This window comes from Oncorhynchus keta, chromosome 36 (genome assembly GCF_023373465.1).
Source record: "Oncorhynchus keta strain PuntledgeMale-10-30-2019 chromosome 36, Oket_V2, whole genome shotgun sequence".
In the NCBI taxonomy this organism is placed as follows: Eukaryota; Metazoa; Chordata; class Actinopteri; order Salmoniformes; family Salmonidae; genus Oncorhynchus; species Oncorhynchus keta.
In genome coordinates, this window is record NC_068456.1 from 23025841 (window position 1) to 23043616 (window position 17776).

Below are 17776 nucleotides of genomic sequence, written 5' to 3' on the forward strand. Positions count from 1 at the left end.
ATTTTGGGATAGCAGTACTGTGTTATTCATAGGCTTCAGATGTGCTATGATAAGAAACAAGTAGAAGTTATTTCACCAATCAAGTCTGCTATAAAGCCCAGGTAATGTCATGGTATGGCAACTTGAATGTCTCCTCTCTATCTCCAGTCTGGCAGCCAAGAGAATCTGACCGTTGAGTCTCCCCGACTCTCTGGAGGCGCTGAGCATGTGCAGAGGGACCGGGCTGAGCGAGGCTCCACCTCCTGCACCGGCACTAAGGGGCGGGGCATCCTGCGCTCAGCCAGTGGGAAGGCAGCGCCAGTGCACTCAGACAGCCGCCCCCCAAGGGGTGGCCAACCAGGTCGTCCCAGTCTACGGAAGGCAGAGAGTACGCGTGTGAAGGGCACGGTCCAGCCCCGGGTCGGCCTCTCCTCCCAGAGTAAAGCCATGTCTGTGTCTGAGCGTCTGGACATCTCCTCCACCTCCTTCTCCACGCTGCCCCGGGCCAGCAGCGTCATCTCCACAGCTGAGGGCTCCACGCGTCGGACCAGCATACACGACCTGCTGTCCAAAGACGCCCGGCAGCCCGTGTCTGTGGACCACTCACCCTCCTCAAAGGCCTCGCCTCGCACCTCCACCACGCCCAGTGAGTACCCCCCAACCAGTAACCCCTCACAACACCCCAATCACCAGTCCATCCCCCTAGACCCAGCCCTCGTGCCCCTGTCCCTGCCCAAGTCAGTCAGTATGCCCTGCACGGGCAGTCAGCAACCCCCCAATAGTAAGGAAACTGATCTCTCTAGCCTGGAGTCCTTCTTTGGAAAGTCCTTCACAGTAGAGTCAGTGTTTATGGACTCCATCTTCAGCGAGCCAACCTTCACAGGGGCCAAGAGCCATACCTTCCTCTCCCTCAACACCTCCCTGGTCAGTAACATCAGTGGTCCCCCAGGCAAAACCCACCCCCAGCCCAACTCTGTTCAAACTGCCCAGAACCAACCAAATGGGCAAAAGTCCTGCCCACCTGACCAGAATGGGGAACAGGAGGTAATTGACACCAATCATGTGCTCGATGCTGACCAATCCCCATCCCAACCCCTTAGCCCAGAGGACCAACAATCATTGTGGTATGAGTATGGCTGTGTCTGAATGTGTGGCGCCCTGGTCAGCTACTGATCTGGGACCTGCATAAGGACCAATGATGGTGGGGGAAAAAGAAGGAACTCTGCATGCTTTATCAAAGCACTATCATACTATGTTTTCTGTTGAGCTTTCATGTTTTCATGGCTGATTTGTAAATCACAATTCCTCACCTCTGGTTTGGTCTACCTCTTTGTCTTGTGGAAGTGGGGTTCTCTGGATGTCTTTGCTTCAATGATCTGTTCACACTATCCATTAATCAAACCTCTTGTTTGGCTCACATTTTAAAGCTATTACATGACTGCATTATGGGGGACATGAATAGCTGTTCTTGTTATTTTAATCAACATTTACCATTTATTTTCCAATCACAAATGCATCTTCAGGAAACATCTTGCAAAGCTACATTAACTATCATTTGGACATTCAGTTCATGTTTTTTTATTTTTTATTTTAAATCTCCATGTCAGAGGTCCTCCAGAGTTAACATGGAGCTCTGTATGAGGCTTGTAGAACATGTCCCATGATAGGCTGTCTGAGGACCACATTAACTGCCAATAAACTCCAATTATGGAGTCATTAAATAATCTAGCCCATCAGAGGAAAGAGCTACTATCTTTAACAGGAAACCAGTTTCTCAACTATTAATGTGAGATAATAGATTGTTTCCCTTTTTTTTCTTATTGGGTGATTGGTATGTGGGAGAATTACTGTCCTCTCTAAAGTACTGTATCGCATTTCATTACCAGTCTGATTCTACTGTATCGACCTCGATGCATATTCACTGAACTGCATGGCTTTATTCTGTCTTGGTTTGTTCTGGACCTCTCATTTTGATTGTTGTGATCAAAATGGTTTTGTCTTTTTCTTTGGTGTGTTTGTGTTTTGTGACATATGACACATTTTGTCTGTTCCATTTAATTTTCTGAACAAATCTTTCTCAATTGGGGTTAAGGGATGGTTTTGGAAGAAACGTCATTCACTAAATGATTTGAGAGGAAATTTAAGTTGTAGAGAGAATGATGCCTTCCTAGTGTTAGTGTTGAGAGAAATTTGCAAGTGAGACGAATGTGATTGTCAGATTATTTTGTGAATGAAGGTTCTTCTACTCTTGGTTGTCATGGTATTGGATCTGGGTAAGGTGTCGTGAGAATGCTCACGGCCACAATACAAATTCCAATAGCACAATAACTTGTTTTAGGTTATGTATTATTGTAGACTGACTGGGTACACCTTGTACAAACGTATATTATGAACCATATGAAGTTATATTCAAGGGCAGAAAGCACTCCTTTATGCACCAGTAGTAGGAGTAGTGATGTCGTTGGTAGTTTAGATGTATTTATTTCTGCTTCGTGATTTATTTACCATTTTGAAATAGTTTTATCGTATTTATCTTGTGTGTATAAACCATTAACTGCAGCCTTTATTCAGATGGAATATAACATGCTTTTGTTCTGCAGATGTGGAAGTGTTACAAGAGCGCAGAAAGTCAAAAAGCGGAACTGGGGAGCAACAAAGCTCCTAAACATTATTGATGAGCTCAAGTGGTGAGTGCTGCTCTCCAAGTCCAACAGGGAGATGGGGGGGGCTCCATGGTAACCCAAAGTGGTGTAACAGATATCCCATCATGGACGTGCTTGCTTATGCTACGCTGGTGTGTCGTCGTCCCCCCTGGCCTGGCTGGTGCCACCCGGTAAAGGGCACATGAATGGACCGTCTGCATGGCGTCTGGTGGAACACGCTTTGCCCATGTATGTGCCCGATCCCTAATAACAGGAGGACCTGTCTGTCCTGCTACACATACATGCACCCCCTCCCTCCCTCCCTGCTCCTCAGTGATACTGTGTGTCCATAACTTTTTTCTGTTCGTATTCAGGAAAAAGCACCGGTGGCTCTATACAAGGTTGTGGTCCCTTTGCGAGCTTATCTATCTGCAGTACTGCATGGCTTTGGTGTCGTGCAGCTGAAACCCCTCCCCTTATCCTGACTGTCGATGCATGTAGACCGCTTTCCTGTGCGTCCATATCTACATGTTCATCTTCTTCTCTGTCATTTCTGCCTCTTTAACTTTTTTCTGTCCCCTTCTCTTCTTCTCTTCACTCTGTCTGCCTCCAGCTCAGAGGAAAGTGACCTTCAAGCTGTCTGTTTGACTTTGAAGCCTTTAAAAGTTGGTCTACTTAGATGGTCTTCAGTGAGAAAAGCTTGTAAAAACAACAACATTTAAATCCATTTCAAGAATGCTTCAATAGAGAAAAGTAAACGTCCTCTCTTGTTACCTTGAATCAAGGAAACAACTCATAAAGGGACATTTCTAAAATGTTACATTTCATATTCATCATCTCCAGCAACCACCCCAACATCGACATATGTGAAAATGGCGCGTTTCTATGTTTTGTAGTAAAACATAGAGGAAGATATGTTTCCAATGACATCATTGTTGTGCATTGTGTGATTTTTAACCAGTTATATATGAGTAGGTATTGCTTACTAATTGGTTGATGTCATTGGAAAATATATTTTTTATACTGCAAAACGTAAATGCACCTTTTTTACATATGTTGATGTTGGGGTGGTGCTGGAGGTGATGAATATGAAGTAGAAACATGTTGAAATTTCCCTTTAAGACATATAGGTAACTGCCAAAATAAAAGAAATGCCAACAAAGTGTCTTAATAGGGCGTTGGGCCACCCAGAACAGCTTCAATGTACCTTGTCATAGATTCTACAAGTGTCTGGAACTCTATTGGAGGGATGCTGTCCTTTCTTCCACAAGAAATTCCATAATTTTGTGTTTTGTTGATGGTGGTGGAAAACGCTGTCTCAGGCGCCACTCCAGAATCTCCCATAAGTGTTCAATTGGGTTGAGATCTTGTGACTGAGACAGCCATGACATATGGTTTACATCGTTTTCATGCTCATCGGACCATTCAGTGATCAATCGTGCCCTGTGGAGGGACATTGGGCCCGTTTGTTTCGCATGGCCCGGTGCGCCGGGTGGGTGTAGATTTCACTTTAAGGACCAATGGGAGCACCGGGCCATGCAAAACGACCTTGCCCATTGTCGTCCTGGAAGAGACCACTCCCATCAGGATAGAAATTCTTCACCATAGGTTGAAGGTGATTCTCAGAATAGATGTGTATGTATTGGTGTTTACCTTGCCCTCTAAGGGGTTGAGAGGACCTAAACCATGGCAGGAAAATGCTCCCCACACCATAACAGTGCTGTGAGAACCCTCATTTACTCAATTTTGTCCTTTATTTTGGCAGTTACCTGTATGTGGTGACAATTGTTTTTCTAAAACTGACTTTCTGGCAAATGTTTACCTTTTTATTTAACTAGGCAACTCAGTTAAGAACAATTTCTTATTTTCAATGACGGCATAGGAACAGTGGGTTAACCGCCTTGTTCAGGGGCAGAACGACAGATTTTTTACCTTGTCAGCTCGGGGATTCGATCATGCAACCTTTCGGTTACTAGTCCAACGCTCGAACCACTAGGCTAACTGCTATTGTGACAAACTGCTAATGTTCACTCTACACGGACCTACACTTGGTGCCAATGTTCACGCAAAGCCAAATGGGTGAGCTTAAACTAGACCCTGGGGACTCCACGTTGTCCTCTGTGTGACTTTGAATCAGCTGGACTTTTGCAGTCTGCCATTTGATGTTAATGATACTCTTTGTAAATGAGCATGCACATGCAACATCTTTCTACTGTGGAACAGCTGACGTCTACTTTCAGCAATATGCACCGGAAATAAACTGCATGTGGACACAGAACAACAAGGTCAACCACAATCTGCATGGAGCAATTAATCAACACGCTTTCCTCCCAATCAGAATGGACTATGTTTTAAGTTGTGTTCCTCTGAAATGCCAAAATGACTATCGCAGGAAGCCATGCCATCTGTTTGATTGACAGCCAATCCAATCAAGATAAAGGTCGTGTGAGCTGAATGGCACAGCGTATATGTGTACAGTGCTGTCAGATTACTGTGTCTGTGATGATGACCGAATGTCCACTTCCTCCACTTTTACATAAATCCATTTGATGTAATGAAAACTCCAGAAGACTCCTGTGTCATTTCATCCTCACTGCCCACAGCGCCAAGTCTTCATCTCATAAAGGACCGTCAAGTGTCATCTATTCTTCGTCTGATGAATAATAACTTGAATAATTTGTTGTTGGGATATTGGATGAAAGTAATATCATGATTTCTACAGACTAATGTAATGCCCCTTTAAATATTATATGCCTGCACTGTTTATTCTGCTTTATTGCAAATGTTTAGATCCGAACCGGATCTTTGTCAGGGCGGTGAATTGGGAGCAAATACAGTGTGCAGACCTTCCTGTTCTTTACAGGTGTTCTTTATTAGCCCAGCACCTAAGTTAAGGATGTGCCTAGAAAGATAGCATATAATCCCAGACGATATGAGTGGAGAATCAATGTTTCATCATCTGCTTTATTACACTACAGTATTTAGTTTCAAAACAGTGTAAATGACTAGATCTCGCAGAGGGAGATACAATGCAAACGCCATAAATCACTACGACATTGTCTTTCAACCATGTACATGATATAACCAACTATCTACTGGTCTCTTGCCCATAGAAAACAAGGACTCTCCATCCCTTGTTCTGTCCCAAATGTTTGACTATTATGTTATTTTTTTTACAATAATGGAAATCTCTTGATAACCCGAAGTACAGGCACAAAGGTAAATAACTTTGAAATAAATCATTGTACCAAGCCAAAGCACAGCCTGACAGGATAGTAAGTATGTTAATTTCAAGGTATTTACTAGTCGAAGCTCTGAAGAACTGGTTCGTGTCCTGTCTCCTTTAAAAACTTCAAGAGATCCTCTGGCTTTAGTCCCATAGAGCCAGCATTGGTCATGGGATGGAAGTAAACTCGCTCATGGCCTCCGTTGACCAGGTCGCTGTCCAGGACAACCTTGACGCTCTGGTCCTTATCGCAGAAGAGTGCCAGGGCAGTGGCACAGCCTTGGCCCACCTTCAGTTTCTCCAACATGGCTGCCTCCTCAGCAAAGCGGAGGTTGCCGCTACCCAAGCCTAGCTTCTTAGCCAGGTCGTTGAGGTTGACTGGACGGTCATGGCGGACAGAGACTAGCCACAGGCCCTTCTTCTTCTTGTCTTTCAGGAAGAGGTTCTTAGTAACTGCTCCACTGAGGTCTTGCAGGTGAGGCATCATCTCTTCCACAGTGAATACCTAAGGGAGAAAGTGTCAGAGGACATGTTACTTTGGTATCTGATGTCTAAAGTGGCTCCCTCTCATTTCATCTACTCTGAAATGGAAGATCTGGACAAGTACAATTTCCAGTAGGCATCTATCCTACTGCTTTCACCTAGACTGGTAACAGATCAACACTGGAGAGGCGACAACTGAAATTAAATGCAATCCTACCAAAAATCAGAAGGAACAATTCACTGAAGAATAGTATAAGAGAACATATGATACATCTATTAAAAGTCTCATGCGGGATAATTGTCCCATTTTCTACCTGTAAGATCTACACATCGAATAAGCGCCAGTACTAAAATGAACATGGCTTGCCTATAGATGTATATAGGATGAGTCCATGATGTGACAGTCATCGTGCGACATCTAGTTGTGGTTGTAAAAGGGAACACAAAATAAAGCCCAGTTAAGTGTCAATTATTTTTCAAAATAACAAAACAATGCACGGCTAAATTCTTATTCTATGAGCGATGGTTGGGATGTGCATTTGTTCTCCAATCCAGTGCATTTAAGTATTATTCAACAACTTACTGGACTACCTTAGTTTAGCTAACGTTAGCTAGCTTGCTAACGTTATTGGTTCTTACCGGTGGATGGTCTACGCAGACCGTCTGGATATTCAGACTTTCCAAATACTTAACCAACTCAGTCCGGAGATCAGGTGTTGCCATTGTTAATTTGAAGAGAAAATAAACGCTATTCAGACAAATCGGAACACTCCAACGTAGCATACACGTCCTCAGTCTCGACTCATTCCACAAACTGTATTTACATAACTGCGCAAGCGCGAACAAACCCAGTCAATGGAGAATTTTGTGTTTCGTGGTTTGTAGGTGTCACCCATTAGTGATTTTCAGTAGTTGCGACTCAATTCTTAACTTCCATTGTATTAGAATATAATTAAAAGCCGCCCATGGGTGATTTATTTCCTTGAAGTGATGAATACAATTGCATCAATACACCACTTCAATACAATGCAGTAGTTAAAAAGAGTTACCGCCTTAAAAAAAAAGATCAGTTCAAAACCAATGGGGGCCACACAAATGCCGCGTTTACGTGATACGAGGTATACGGCAAACATCAGTTTTCAACGAGGGCACGAACGTAAATGCCGTCAGCCGCCACACTTAAAATATTTAAACTTGCCGTAGCGTTCTATGTCGGGTGTTGATTTGCACTTTTTACTGAGATCACCAAAGAAACTCAGTCGTGTGCTGTCTGTCACCAGCTCTCTTCCTTTGTCCCACTACGTGGACGGGTATGACGATTCTTGTGCCCCTCCGCTAAATGAAGCACGAGCCATGTGGAACATTCAGTGACAACTGACAAGTCGCATTGTAAAAATCAATAGTTTTACAATGCCCATTTTATTATTATTTTATTGAAATAATGTTACAAGCCTAAAAAGACAATTTAATTTGTAGCCCTGCTAATAATAACCCTATGAAAATGTCTAAATTGGAAACCAGTCTATCCATTGTGGGTAAAAATATAAGAATCAAGCCATCACAGTGATTGGTAAAAACATTTTATTTACTCCAGTCCAATAGATTACTTGTCCTCAGGCTTGTTGAAGCAGTAGGTGAGGCAGCACTTTCCACAGTAGTGCCTATCAAAGTGGCTGGCCATGAACACGCCAGCGCCACACTCATCAGCTGGGCACTCACGACGCAGACGGTGGATCTTGCCGTTTTCGTCAACCTGGGGAAACACAATGGAAGCCATAAGTACAGCAATGGAACACGAGACAGTGGCTGTGTTCAGTAGGATACAACATAGCAAAAAGTTTGCTTTTTTTATTTATTTTTATGACAGGCCTCATTGATGAGGAATTCTTGACACCACAGGAAGTCTGAATGTTCATTTTAAATATCGGCCAAAAATGTCCTTGGTTATTAGACAAGTTTGGGTAGCAGTATGTCCCCGGTTTCATTCAGCTTGAAAACAAATAAAGTAACAAACGTCTACAAAACAATAGTTGGCTCCAATCACTAAATATGGTAGGTCACAGCCAATACAGCCTACTACCAAAATTCCTATAATTAATTGAAAGTAGCTGAAATCCACAAAAAAGTTAATGCCTTACCTTGTAGTACTTGAGAACTGCGAGTTTGACCTTCTTCCTCTTGTGCTTGTTCTTCTTGGGAGTGGTGTAGGACTTCTTCTTCCTCTTCTTGGCACCCCCACGCAGTCTCAGCACCAAGTGCAGAGTGGACTCCTGCAGGAAAAAGCAACAGTTCAACCAAACAGACAACATATAGCTATGACTTCAGTGGTCAAAACTGCATATGATAAATAATAAAAAAACACTTGACTATGATGGTAAGGAGAAACTCCCAAATAAACAAAGGTTATTCACCAGTCACAGAATTAACAAAATCACCCAGAATCAAAATATCAATACAATGCTGGGAAACAATTAATTCTCTAACCTGCCACCAAAAATAACTCCTGATGGCAATAGATGTTGCATTAACATGAATTGGTATACTTTGAACATTAACTGAATATTCAGCACACCTCTTAAATGTGATCAGATAAATGTAACAAAAAAAGCATCTTAGTGGGCCTTAGGAGGTTAGGGGGGATGCAGGTAGCCTAGTGGTTAGAGCGTTGGGCCAGTAACCGAAAGGTTGCTTGATCGAATCCCTGAGCTGACAAGGAAAAAAAAAAAAAAAAGGGTTGTTCTGCCATCGAATAAGGAAGTTAACCCACTGTTCCATGGCCGCCATTGCAATTATGAATGTTCTTAACTGACATGCCTAGTTAAAAATCGTGTTTTTAAGAGGCTGAATATCAGACCCAACAAATCAAATCAAATGTATTTATATAGCCCTTCGTACATCAGCTGATATCTCAAAGTGCTGTACAGAAACCCAGCCTAAAACCCCAAACAATGCAGGTGTAAAAGCACCTAGACCTGACCTGGTCATTTCCACATGTATACGCAGGGCCATGCTATCAATATATAAGACTAGAACAGAGATAAAAAAAATTATAATTCCACCAAGTTGCTCTTCTGGTTACTGAATACATCTATAGCTTTTAGCATATTTAAGGCCTAGCCAAAATATATGTAAAGCAGTGGTCAGGTCCATCAGCTGTACTTACACCTGATGGCTATAGAACAGAACCCAACCAAAGTCCCAGGTCAGGTAAACATATTGAGACCTCTGAGAAACCCTGGTCTAAGGGAATTGTGTTGGCACTTAGGTGACGTAATGTACTTCCTGCAACACATTACATTTACATTTAAGTAATTTAGCAGACGCTCTTATCCAGAGCAACTTACAAATTGGTGCATTCACCTTATGACATCCAGTGGAACAGTCACTTTACAATAGTGCATCTAAATCTTAAAAGGGGGGTGAGAAGGATTACTTATCCTATCCTAGGTATTCCTTAAAGAGGTGGTGATTGACTCCGCTGTCCTGGCGTCGTGAGGGAGTTTGTTCCACCATTGGGGGGCCAGAGCAACACATTTACTAAGGTGTAGTATTGTCAAATGTTTAGGGAGGCTAAAATGTTCTCACCTTCTGAATGTTGTAGTCAGACAGTGTGCGTCCATCCTCCAGCTGCTTACCAGCGAAGATCAACCTCTGCTGATCAGGAGGGATACCTAGAGGGTGACTAGAGTTCAGTCTGACAGCCAACGGCAGTGCTCTCTTATATTCAATTCAACGGATGACGAGGATGAAAAATTAATGTAATTACCTTCTTTGTCTTGAATCTTAGCTTTGACATTTTCAATGGTATCTGAAGGCTCAACCTGGAAATAAGAGAACCTGTCAAGTTTTTAAAACAGTAACGTGGCTAACAAGACATCCCAGGACATTGATTAACGTCAACGTGTTACCAGCCAAACGTCAAGAACAAATATCACTTATCAAAGGACAAGTTACATGTTAAAATAGTTCAATTAGTTAGCCGAGCTGACCTGGTCATTTCCACGTGTATACGCAGGGCCATGCTATCAAAATGTAGCTAGCTAACGTTACTGTAACATTAGCCAACTAGCTAACGTAGCTATTTGCGGCTACTCCAATAAAAATTAGTTGACTTACAAATGTAGAAGGCTGATTGATTACTGAAATGACGCACTCTAGAATACTTTATTTGTATTTTTTATCATGTACACATGCTCCGCTAGTAGAGGCAAGAAGCCCTCCATCACAACTTGTGACACAAGCCCCAAGTACCCACCTCGAGGGTTATAGTCTTCCCCGTGAGTGTTTTGACAAAAATCTGCATCTTGGCGTTCAATCCACCTGCACATATGAACGATAGCGTTGTATTTATAACTATTTCAGATTTAACACAGTATACAATGTCGTTATTATAGTAAATAATGGCCTAAAACAGAGAGCACGATCTTACCACAGGTCTCCTGCTAATGGCGGATCATGAGAAGAGGGCTTTCGACGCGTGCGACGGGGTTTTCGGGGCTCGTCTGCAGGGAGTAGGTGTGAAATAAGATGCCTGTTCAAAATACCTCTCTCAGTAAAGTTTATTTACATAACGCTTATTTTCACCTTAACATATGTTGTTTCGTTTTTATATGAAATTCGTTTTGATCGTTTTTTTTGTTGTTGTCGATGTTATAACTACATTACCCAACATACCCTGGAGATGTCCATAGCAACCTTCCTGTTTATATTTTGGACATTTATCTGCAATATTTCTCCGTGTTGGAGAAATGAAACCATGCTCTAAGCAGCAATTGAAAAACATAAGAAAATCATGTCTGGGGCTGGAAACTTACATCACTCCGCAGAAGAATCTGAAAGAATAACCTTGCCACCTATCAAATCTGCCAGTGACAAGTATTTCCTAGAATCTCTTGGTGAATACATTCAACATGAGATGGAACGTCTGATGTGTCCAGACGAGGGACCTGATGAGCAACGTTACATCATTTACAGTTCTGCATTTGATAAGGTATCAACATGAACCACCATACATACCCTTTCGCCTTGTTTCAGCATCATCACTCAATCATTTTTTTTCAGGCCTACACACGTGAACTGATCAGAATGCCTAGGCTAACTTGTTGCGTTGTAACTATGCCTGTCTCTTGCTTGTTTGATTTTCTCAGGTAATTGAGTATGCAACTGCATACAAAACCATTCTCACTTCCATCAAGAAAGAGTATGATGAGTTTATCTGTGCCATAAAGAAGAGTGAGTGTGATGCCAAGTTAGCACATGGGAAACTGAAGGCCATGGTGGCCCAGCCCACCTCCCTTATGTACTGTCAGAGAAGAGCTGTCCAGCTTCAGGAAAGGCAAGAGAATCACTTCAATTTTTCAACATGGCACAATGCGGCCCCAGAGTATAGTATATTGTCTATGCCTAAACCTTGTTTTTTCCCGTTCTAGGATTGCTATCATTCAGAGAGACACTGCAGAGCTGCAGGCTGAGTTAAATAGACTACAGGAGTCAAGGAGAGACAAGAGACCCTCATTGCGTCAGAAGACCTCAGACAGCAAGACATTACGGCCCGTTGGGCAAATTCCAGGCATGGCCCGACATTGCTGAACTCATTGTGCCGTTTTGTTTTGTCTTAACATTATAATGGCTGTATGTTTACCTAAGTACATATTGTCATGTGTCATGTCAATATGTAATTCATGAGCGGTGTTTACAGTATAGTTTTTTCCAGGTCTGACATTTGATGAGTCGATGAACCCAGCAGCTCTGGCAAAGCATTTGGAGTACCTTGAGCGAAAGCGAGCCGACCTGCAGATAAAGAGGAAGAGCCAGTATGTATCTGTTTCTGTCAAGGATGACCTGGACAATAAAATGCGATCCGCCCTGGACCAGAGGGATGAGCTGGCAGTGGAGAATGAGAGACTCCAACTCCGGTGAGACTGTGTCTCACTTTGCTCAAGACTCACTGGCACAAGTGGCTATAGAATACCATTGAAGACGCCTATGTTGTTGCTAAAGTTATCGGTTCTTCTGGTTTTCTAGATACAAAAAGATGAAGTTTCTGAATGACTCCCTCATGACATGGGAAAAGACAGGAAAAGAAGTCACTCTACTGGAGTTCATAACATCAAAACTGGAGAATATATTTGATCTGAAAAGTATTTTACACTTCCACTTTAGCATACAGTGTATGTTAGTGTTAGTGACACTGACAGTGAATGAAGTTCTAGTCAGAGATAATGTAGCCTAGCTTTTTGTGTGTTATAACCTATTTGTCTTCTACTTATGATGCGGCAGGCCTATAAACCTCACGAGAGCTTTTGTGTGTTTTTTAACTATGATAAGGCTCATGATACAGCAGCAATGAAGTGATATGATTTTCATTCTAGTGAGCGACACTGATTTCCTTGGCATTAGTGCAGTAGTGTTTGAAGAGGATGATCCCAGCAAGGTCAATGAATCGGAGCTCTTGGTGGATTACATTGAAAGGTACTTCAGTTCTTTTCCGAGTTCTAGTACTATGCTCTCAACCAATGCATACTGTATGTATAGATCATTCCTCTATGTGTTGTGTCTCCCTGCAGGTTCATTGACCTATTTGAGGGGGGTGAGTATGAGGCAGCTGCTTTCCATGCTGCCAAATCCCCTCATGGAGTTTTGAGAAACATGGAGACAATGGAAAGGTTCAAAGGTGGAAAATCTTTATTTTCTATCTTATACATAGACGTCCTATAGTGTTGTGGTCGCTATACACACATCATATGGGTCATTGTGGTCTCAACCATAAAGTAACTCTGCATCTTGTACAGGCATACAGCACATAAATCAAATTTTATTTGTCACATGTGCCAAATAGAAGAGATGTAGGCCTTACCATGAAATGCTTACTTTACAAGCCCTTAACCAACAGTGCAGTTCAAGAAATAGAGTCAGGAAAATGTTTACAAAATAAAATTATGTAAAAATAAAAAGTAACACCGTAGGATTACATAATAATAACGAGGCTATATACAGGGGGCTTGGTACAGAGTAAATGCGCGGGGGTACAGGTTAGTCGAGGTAATTTGTACATGTAGGTAGGGGTATATAGAGCATATAAGTCTGTATGAACTGTTTTCAACCTATGTCATCTTTGTTTCCCCTCTAGCGGTCACAGTGTACCAGGGCCAAGGGGAACTGCCCCCTCTGCTTCTCTTCTTCCAGGCACTCATGATCTCAGTGCATGCTGGCAAACAGCTGCCTGGGGAGACCCTGTCAGTGGAGGGGGTCCGGTGTGCCATGCAGCTCAACTATGTAGAGCTGGTCACACACTGGGTAACCCAGAAGAGGTCAGCATATCAGAGTGTATAAATAATATGAGCGTTAGGGGTTATGAGTCTTTTTGTTGTAGGGTTTGAATGGTATAGCTGGGCATGGTTGTAGCAATCACAATATAAGATATATAGGTATTGTGTTTAGAGCTCTTTGTTATTGAGTCTATGTCGGGTTACAGCTTTCTCCATACCCTTCTCAGGCTAACATACAGCGAGGCTCTGGGGGATGTGATCTGTGAGCATGGAGACAGGAAGCCGCGGATGGCCGACACATGCTTGGCTCTGGCCCACATCGTCTACAAGGCCTGCGGTGTGCTCAGGAAGGCCGCACTGAGCATGTGCAAGAGAGGCATGACCAGCAGTACTATGGAGTTCATCTATCAAAGCAAAGGCTTTACTGCAGGTGGGAAACACTCATTTACAGATACTATTCACACACATCCTATGTAGTAAATGTGTGAGTGACTCAGTGTGTGTGTATTGTTCTCTGTGTGTATGTTTGTGCGCAGGTGACTGTCTGTTTGTGGTGAAGGGTTGTCCCAGTCTGGCTCTTCTCCAGGCGTTGACTCAGGAGTACCAGGGCCAGCCTGCAGTGCTTTCTTTGGGCTTTGCCTGCCATGCTCTGCTCAACTCTGATCTGGAGGACCTGGCACTGCAGATGGTGGAGAAAACACATTCAAGTGGGCAAGGTAGTTAGGCTATACCCACCCACCAATCAGCAGGGCAACCACACATGGTCGCGCACACACATACACAAATTGAGTTGACCAGTGGTGCTGTCATTTTCAGGTACTTTGGAGAAGGTGATTCTGGATGATACTGGGTGTTCTGCAGAGAACTGGGGTGAGATAGCAGGTTGCTGTGGCCAGAAGAACAAGCCTTTACTGGCCAAGGAGATCCTCTCCATTCTGCTGTCTCAGTCAGGGGCCATGCGCCTCTCCCCTGGCATGGAGAGCTCCAGGTTGATGCAGCATGTGTTCATGTAGAGAGACAGCCACCAGAGGGTGCCCATGGGACAGATCTGCACCACCAATCCAAGAGGCCTCCCACCATGGCAAGCCCATTCATAACTCACTGCGTCATACTGCTCACTGCTCACAGAGAGAAATGCAGTCATCCACACTGGTCCTCCAGATCATTAAATAATTTCAATGTGATTTCACTTTGATTAATATCACAAGTGTCAAGTTCCATCTTTATCAGAAAGCACAAAACATTGCCATGTTATTAAATTGATATCAATTGAACATTGTCAAACGTCACTTAATAGTTGGTTTATTAGTTATTCCTCAATATAATTGACTCTTAACTAGACTCAGAATTTCAAACAGTTTAAACTTCATCTAAGAGAATTATCACTACGTGTTTAGATTTGGATCAATGGCATCTCCGACATCCAACATAATTCATGGTGACAAGCTCTACAGAATATTGAATTTCCCTGTAATAAATTCCCCATTTCCTGCCTCCAGAACACCACTGACTAATCATTGGTGGTGTTAGTCATTATCCCCCAGAGGTAAGGCCTGATTGTCGCTCCCTGAGAGGCGTGCTATTACCTATATACACTATCACCAGAAATACAAGGAGGACACAATGGTAGATAGAACAGTAGCTCACTAACCTTCCACTCACACAGTGGACCCATTGTACCAGACAGTGCAGGGCCAGTCTCAGTCACCCTGCCATATTAGAGTGAATGAAGCTTCCACACAGCACAAACAACACCCACCATCAATAAACACAGCCTCCAGTTTCCTCTGTCTCTGCCTAGGAGACTTGAAGCCACACTGAGCTGTGTGTCTATGATTCCCACAGTTAATCAATTCCGCTCTTGTCTGGGGCCGCGTTTCAGTGTATATCTGTTTGATCCGTTAATGGGTTAGTGAATGGACGTGTGTAGTTGATGGCCTTATATGTCATACTAATTTAAACTCGGAACCGATCAACTGTGATATAGAAAACAGGGCTCTTATAGAGACTTTTATTCATACACATTGTGTACATTTAGCATCAGTGTTGTGATTATCAATATACTGTTATTGATGCTGGTATCTCTCCAGGCACTAGAGCTGTTTAGCCCCCACAATCTGTGCTGTTAGCTCTTTGAACATCACTACTTGTAGTGTTAGCACAATGATACTAGCACTGTGTTGTCAGACGGCAGACTGGAGGCAGTTGGTATCCAAGGGAGACAGAGAGAGGAAAAAAGAGGGGGTTGGCAATATGTGAGGCAAAGATGGAGAGAGAGTAAGACTGACATGCTGGTATAGCATCTCTATTACAGAGAGGAAGGAGCAGAGAGGCATTGTGTAGGGGAAAACAAGGAACAAAGTGAGAAACAGGGAGAGTGTGAAAATCAGAAAATGGTGGCGGGGGGGTGAGAGATTATGCTGAATCAGCTCTTCATGGCGCCATCCCTGCTGCTGTTATTGATCTCCCGCAGTAAGAGGAGCTGGAGCTGGCCTGCTGATGGCCCCACTGCATGAAACAGCTCCCCAGACACCATGCCTCCCTGCCCCCTCACCCCACAGCTCACAAAGAACCCTAGTGCCCTGCCCTGAGGCCTACCTCAGCCCTGAATCTCTGTGTCAAGGGTAAAAGGTGTTGAGTTCTGCCTCCTCACATCTCTTGTTTTCTATGCTAAAACTATTATCAACAAGAAAAAGCCTTGCAATCCATCTTCCCTAAACGATGCACTCAAGAGTTGTGTTTTACAAACTGCCTATTAGTCAGGATTCAGTTTATGACAGGATGTAACAGGATGCACTTAGTGTCCTTGGATAGCACTTCTGGAAGATGTAGAAATATTGATGGTAGTTTTTGCTAGTATCATATTGTCTTGAATGGTCCTTTAAATAGGGTTTTGCCTGCACCATCCTCCCTGTCAGAACCTGTTTAACAGCTCAGGATTTTTCCTCTATATTCCAGCCCCAGCGTGTTTCTCATCTCCCAGAGTGTGGCACAGATAAGGGCCCTCTCCTCAGTCCAGCAACGTAATGTGAACTGACAGCCGTGTCTAGCTCACACAGCCTCTGGTCTAGATAGAGCTCAGTACAGCAGACCAGCAAAAATAGAGAGCAAGGGGGGCGTTGGCCCTCATGTTTCACATCCAGACAGTGTCCACAGTGGTTTGACTTACTTCTAGGCCTTTGTTTGATAGAGCAATGCTAGTGGTATACATGGTTTTAAAAGGAATGTGGTCAGGACTAAATAGCTGTGTCAAGCCTTCTATTTCTGATCCGTGATTGAGCAGACTGTTGCACATTTGTACTGGGGTGGGAAGGGGAATCTTTGGAATAAACAGCGCCTCTCTCACACTTTGTATTGATGTCTCCTGGCTTGACTGTGTATATTTAGCCACTGTGGTAGTGCCCTGTCCATTTTGTTGATATTTCCATGGATTAAAGCAGTGCCACATTAGGTTTGCAATGGGGATGGAAAATAGTCCATTGATTTCCAGCATGTCAGATGGGCAGAGAGAGACAGAGTGCTTTGTTGTGCAGCTGTCTTTATTATATTGGCAGCAAATATCTCCTCTCCAGGGTTAGTTTATGTGACATACTCTGAAAACAGACTGGGGTCGACGGGGGTCGGAGAGGGGTCATTCACATAAAGGAAAAACAATGTTTGGAACAGGATCAAGAGGAAATATCTAATTTTGCCATATTACTGATGAAACTCTTGGATTGTTAAACCTGATAACCGCCAGCTCAAACTTTCTGTTCTCTAATCTCCCAGTGCATTTCTCCATCTTCAGTGTGTGGCTGGGTTTCTGTGTCAGAGAGAAGAGATCTATCTGCCTTGTAATTACATTCTGTGTTTAATCTCCGGGGAATGGGAGCCAACCAGGAGGCCTGTGCTACAGAATTAAGGCTTCAAAGACGATTTTCAATGAATCATCACTCTGCTAGTCCTAGCACGCCTAAAAAAAACTAATTAGAGACATGGGGAATTTGCATATATGAATCATAATCTCCAATTAAGGGGTGAAAACAGTAGCCTTTGTTTTGTGTCCCAGAGGAGACGGGAACATGTTACGTAAGTGTTTCCTCTTTCAATTAACACTGGCCTGCTACAATCACAACAGGAACAGCATGCTTTTAGGACAGTATATCGATGCACCTCCTGTATACAGCCATTTTGGGCTT

At 43.2% G+C, this 17776-nt stretch overlaps 4 protein-coding genes across 9 annotated transcripts in view; 2 read left to right on the top strand and 2 right to left on the bottom strand.

Moving 5' to 3' along the window:
* The window catches only part of LOC118369417 (girdin-like), a 92821-nt gene extending 87350 nt beyond the window's left edge, over window positions 1-5471 (top strand). For 4 of the 6 annotated variants that reach the window (XM_052498675.1, XM_052498673.1, XM_052498674.1 and 1 more), the window contains one exon: window positions 148-5471. In XM_052498675.1, coding sequence (XP_052354635.1) covers window positions 148-1125 — 978 coding nt within the window. In that variant the 3' untranslated portion in view covers window positions 1126-5471. The remainder of the gene's footprint in view (window positions 1-147) is intronic. The other 2 variants (XM_052498678.1, XM_052498677.1) reach the window with 2 other exon arrangements.
* A 94-nt stretch (window positions 5472-5565) lies between these two features.
* On the bottom strand, window positions 5566-7211 carry LOC118369817 (prolyl-tRNA synthetase associated domain-containing protein 1-like). Its single transcript, XM_035754533.2, has 2 exons — window positions 6970-7211; window positions 5566-6352 (listed from the first exon to the last, which is right to left on the bottom strand). The coding sequence occupies exons 1-2, from the start codon at window positions 7111-7113 to the stop codon at window positions 5924-5926; spliced, it is 573 nt and encodes a 190-aa protein (XP_035610426.1). The 5' UTR covers window positions 7114-7211; the 3' UTR covers window positions 5566-5923.
* A 682-nt stretch (window positions 7212-7893) lies between these two features.
* Window positions 7894-10842, bottom strand: LOC118369818 (ubiquitin-40S ribosomal protein S27a). Its single transcript, XM_035754534.2, has 6 exons — window positions 10760-10842; window positions 10586-10650; window positions 10097-10151; window positions 9916-10001; window positions 8469-8600; window positions 7894-8083 (listed from the first exon to the last, which is right to left on the bottom strand). Exons 2-6 carry the CDS (start codon window positions 10631-10633, stop codon window positions 7934-7936), a joined length of 471 nt encoding a protein of 156 aa, XP_035610427.1. The 5' UTR covers window positions 10634-10650; window positions 10760-10842; the 3' UTR covers window positions 7894-7933.
* A 30-nt stretch (window positions 10843-10872) lies between these two features.
* LOC118369816 (clathrin heavy chain linker domain-containing protein 1-like) lies at window positions 10873-16950 on the top strand. The gene is made up of 11 exons (XM_035754532.2): window positions 10873-11320; window positions 11478-11665; window positions 11760-11899; window positions 12044-12245; window positions 12355-12470; window positions 12702-12801; window positions 12897-13003; window positions 13460-13640; window positions 13826-14028; window positions 14135-14314; window positions 14415-16950. Exons 1-11 carry the CDS (start codon window positions 11123-11125, stop codon window positions 14609-14611), a joined length of 1812 nt encoding a protein of 603 aa, XP_035610425.1. The 5' UTR covers window positions 10873-11122; the 3' UTR covers window positions 14612-16950.
* Window positions 16951-17776: the final 826 nt, after the last annotated feature.

Bases quoted from the DNA above. Each gene is read 5' to 3' on its own strand.
- LOC118369817 (XM_035754533.2), bottom strand. From the start codon at position 7,113: ATGCTACGTTGGAGTGTTCCGATTTGTCTGAATAGCGTTTATTTTCTC. The intron at 6,353-6,969 runs GTAAGAACCAAT...TTTCTCCCTTAG, and splicing joins TCTGCGTAGACCATCCACCG to GTATTCACTGTGGAAGAGAT.
- LOC118369818 (XM_035754534.2), bottom strand. From the start codon at position 10,633: ATGCAGATTTTTGTCAAAACACTCACGGGGAAGACTATAACCCTCGAG. The intron at 10,152-10,585 runs GTGGGTACTTGG...TCTTATTTCCAG, and splicing joins GGAAGACTATAACCCTCGAG to GTTGAGCCTTCAGATACCAT. The intron at 10,002-10,096 runs GTAATTACATTA...GTCACCCTCTAG, and splicing joins TAAGATTCAAGACAAAGAAG to GTATCCCTCCTGATCAGCAG.
- LOC118369816 (XM_035754532.2), top strand. From the start codon at position 11,123: ATGTCTGGGGCTGGAAACTTACATCACTCCGCAGAAGAATCTGAAAGA. The intron at 11,321-11,477 runs GTATCAACATGA...TGATTTTCTCAG, and splicing joins ACAGTTCTGCATTTGATAAG to GTAATTGAGTATGCAACTGC. The intron at 12,471-12,701 runs GTATTTTACACT...TTTTCATTCTAG, and splicing joins GAATATATTTGATCTGAAAA to TGAGCGACACTGATTTCCTT.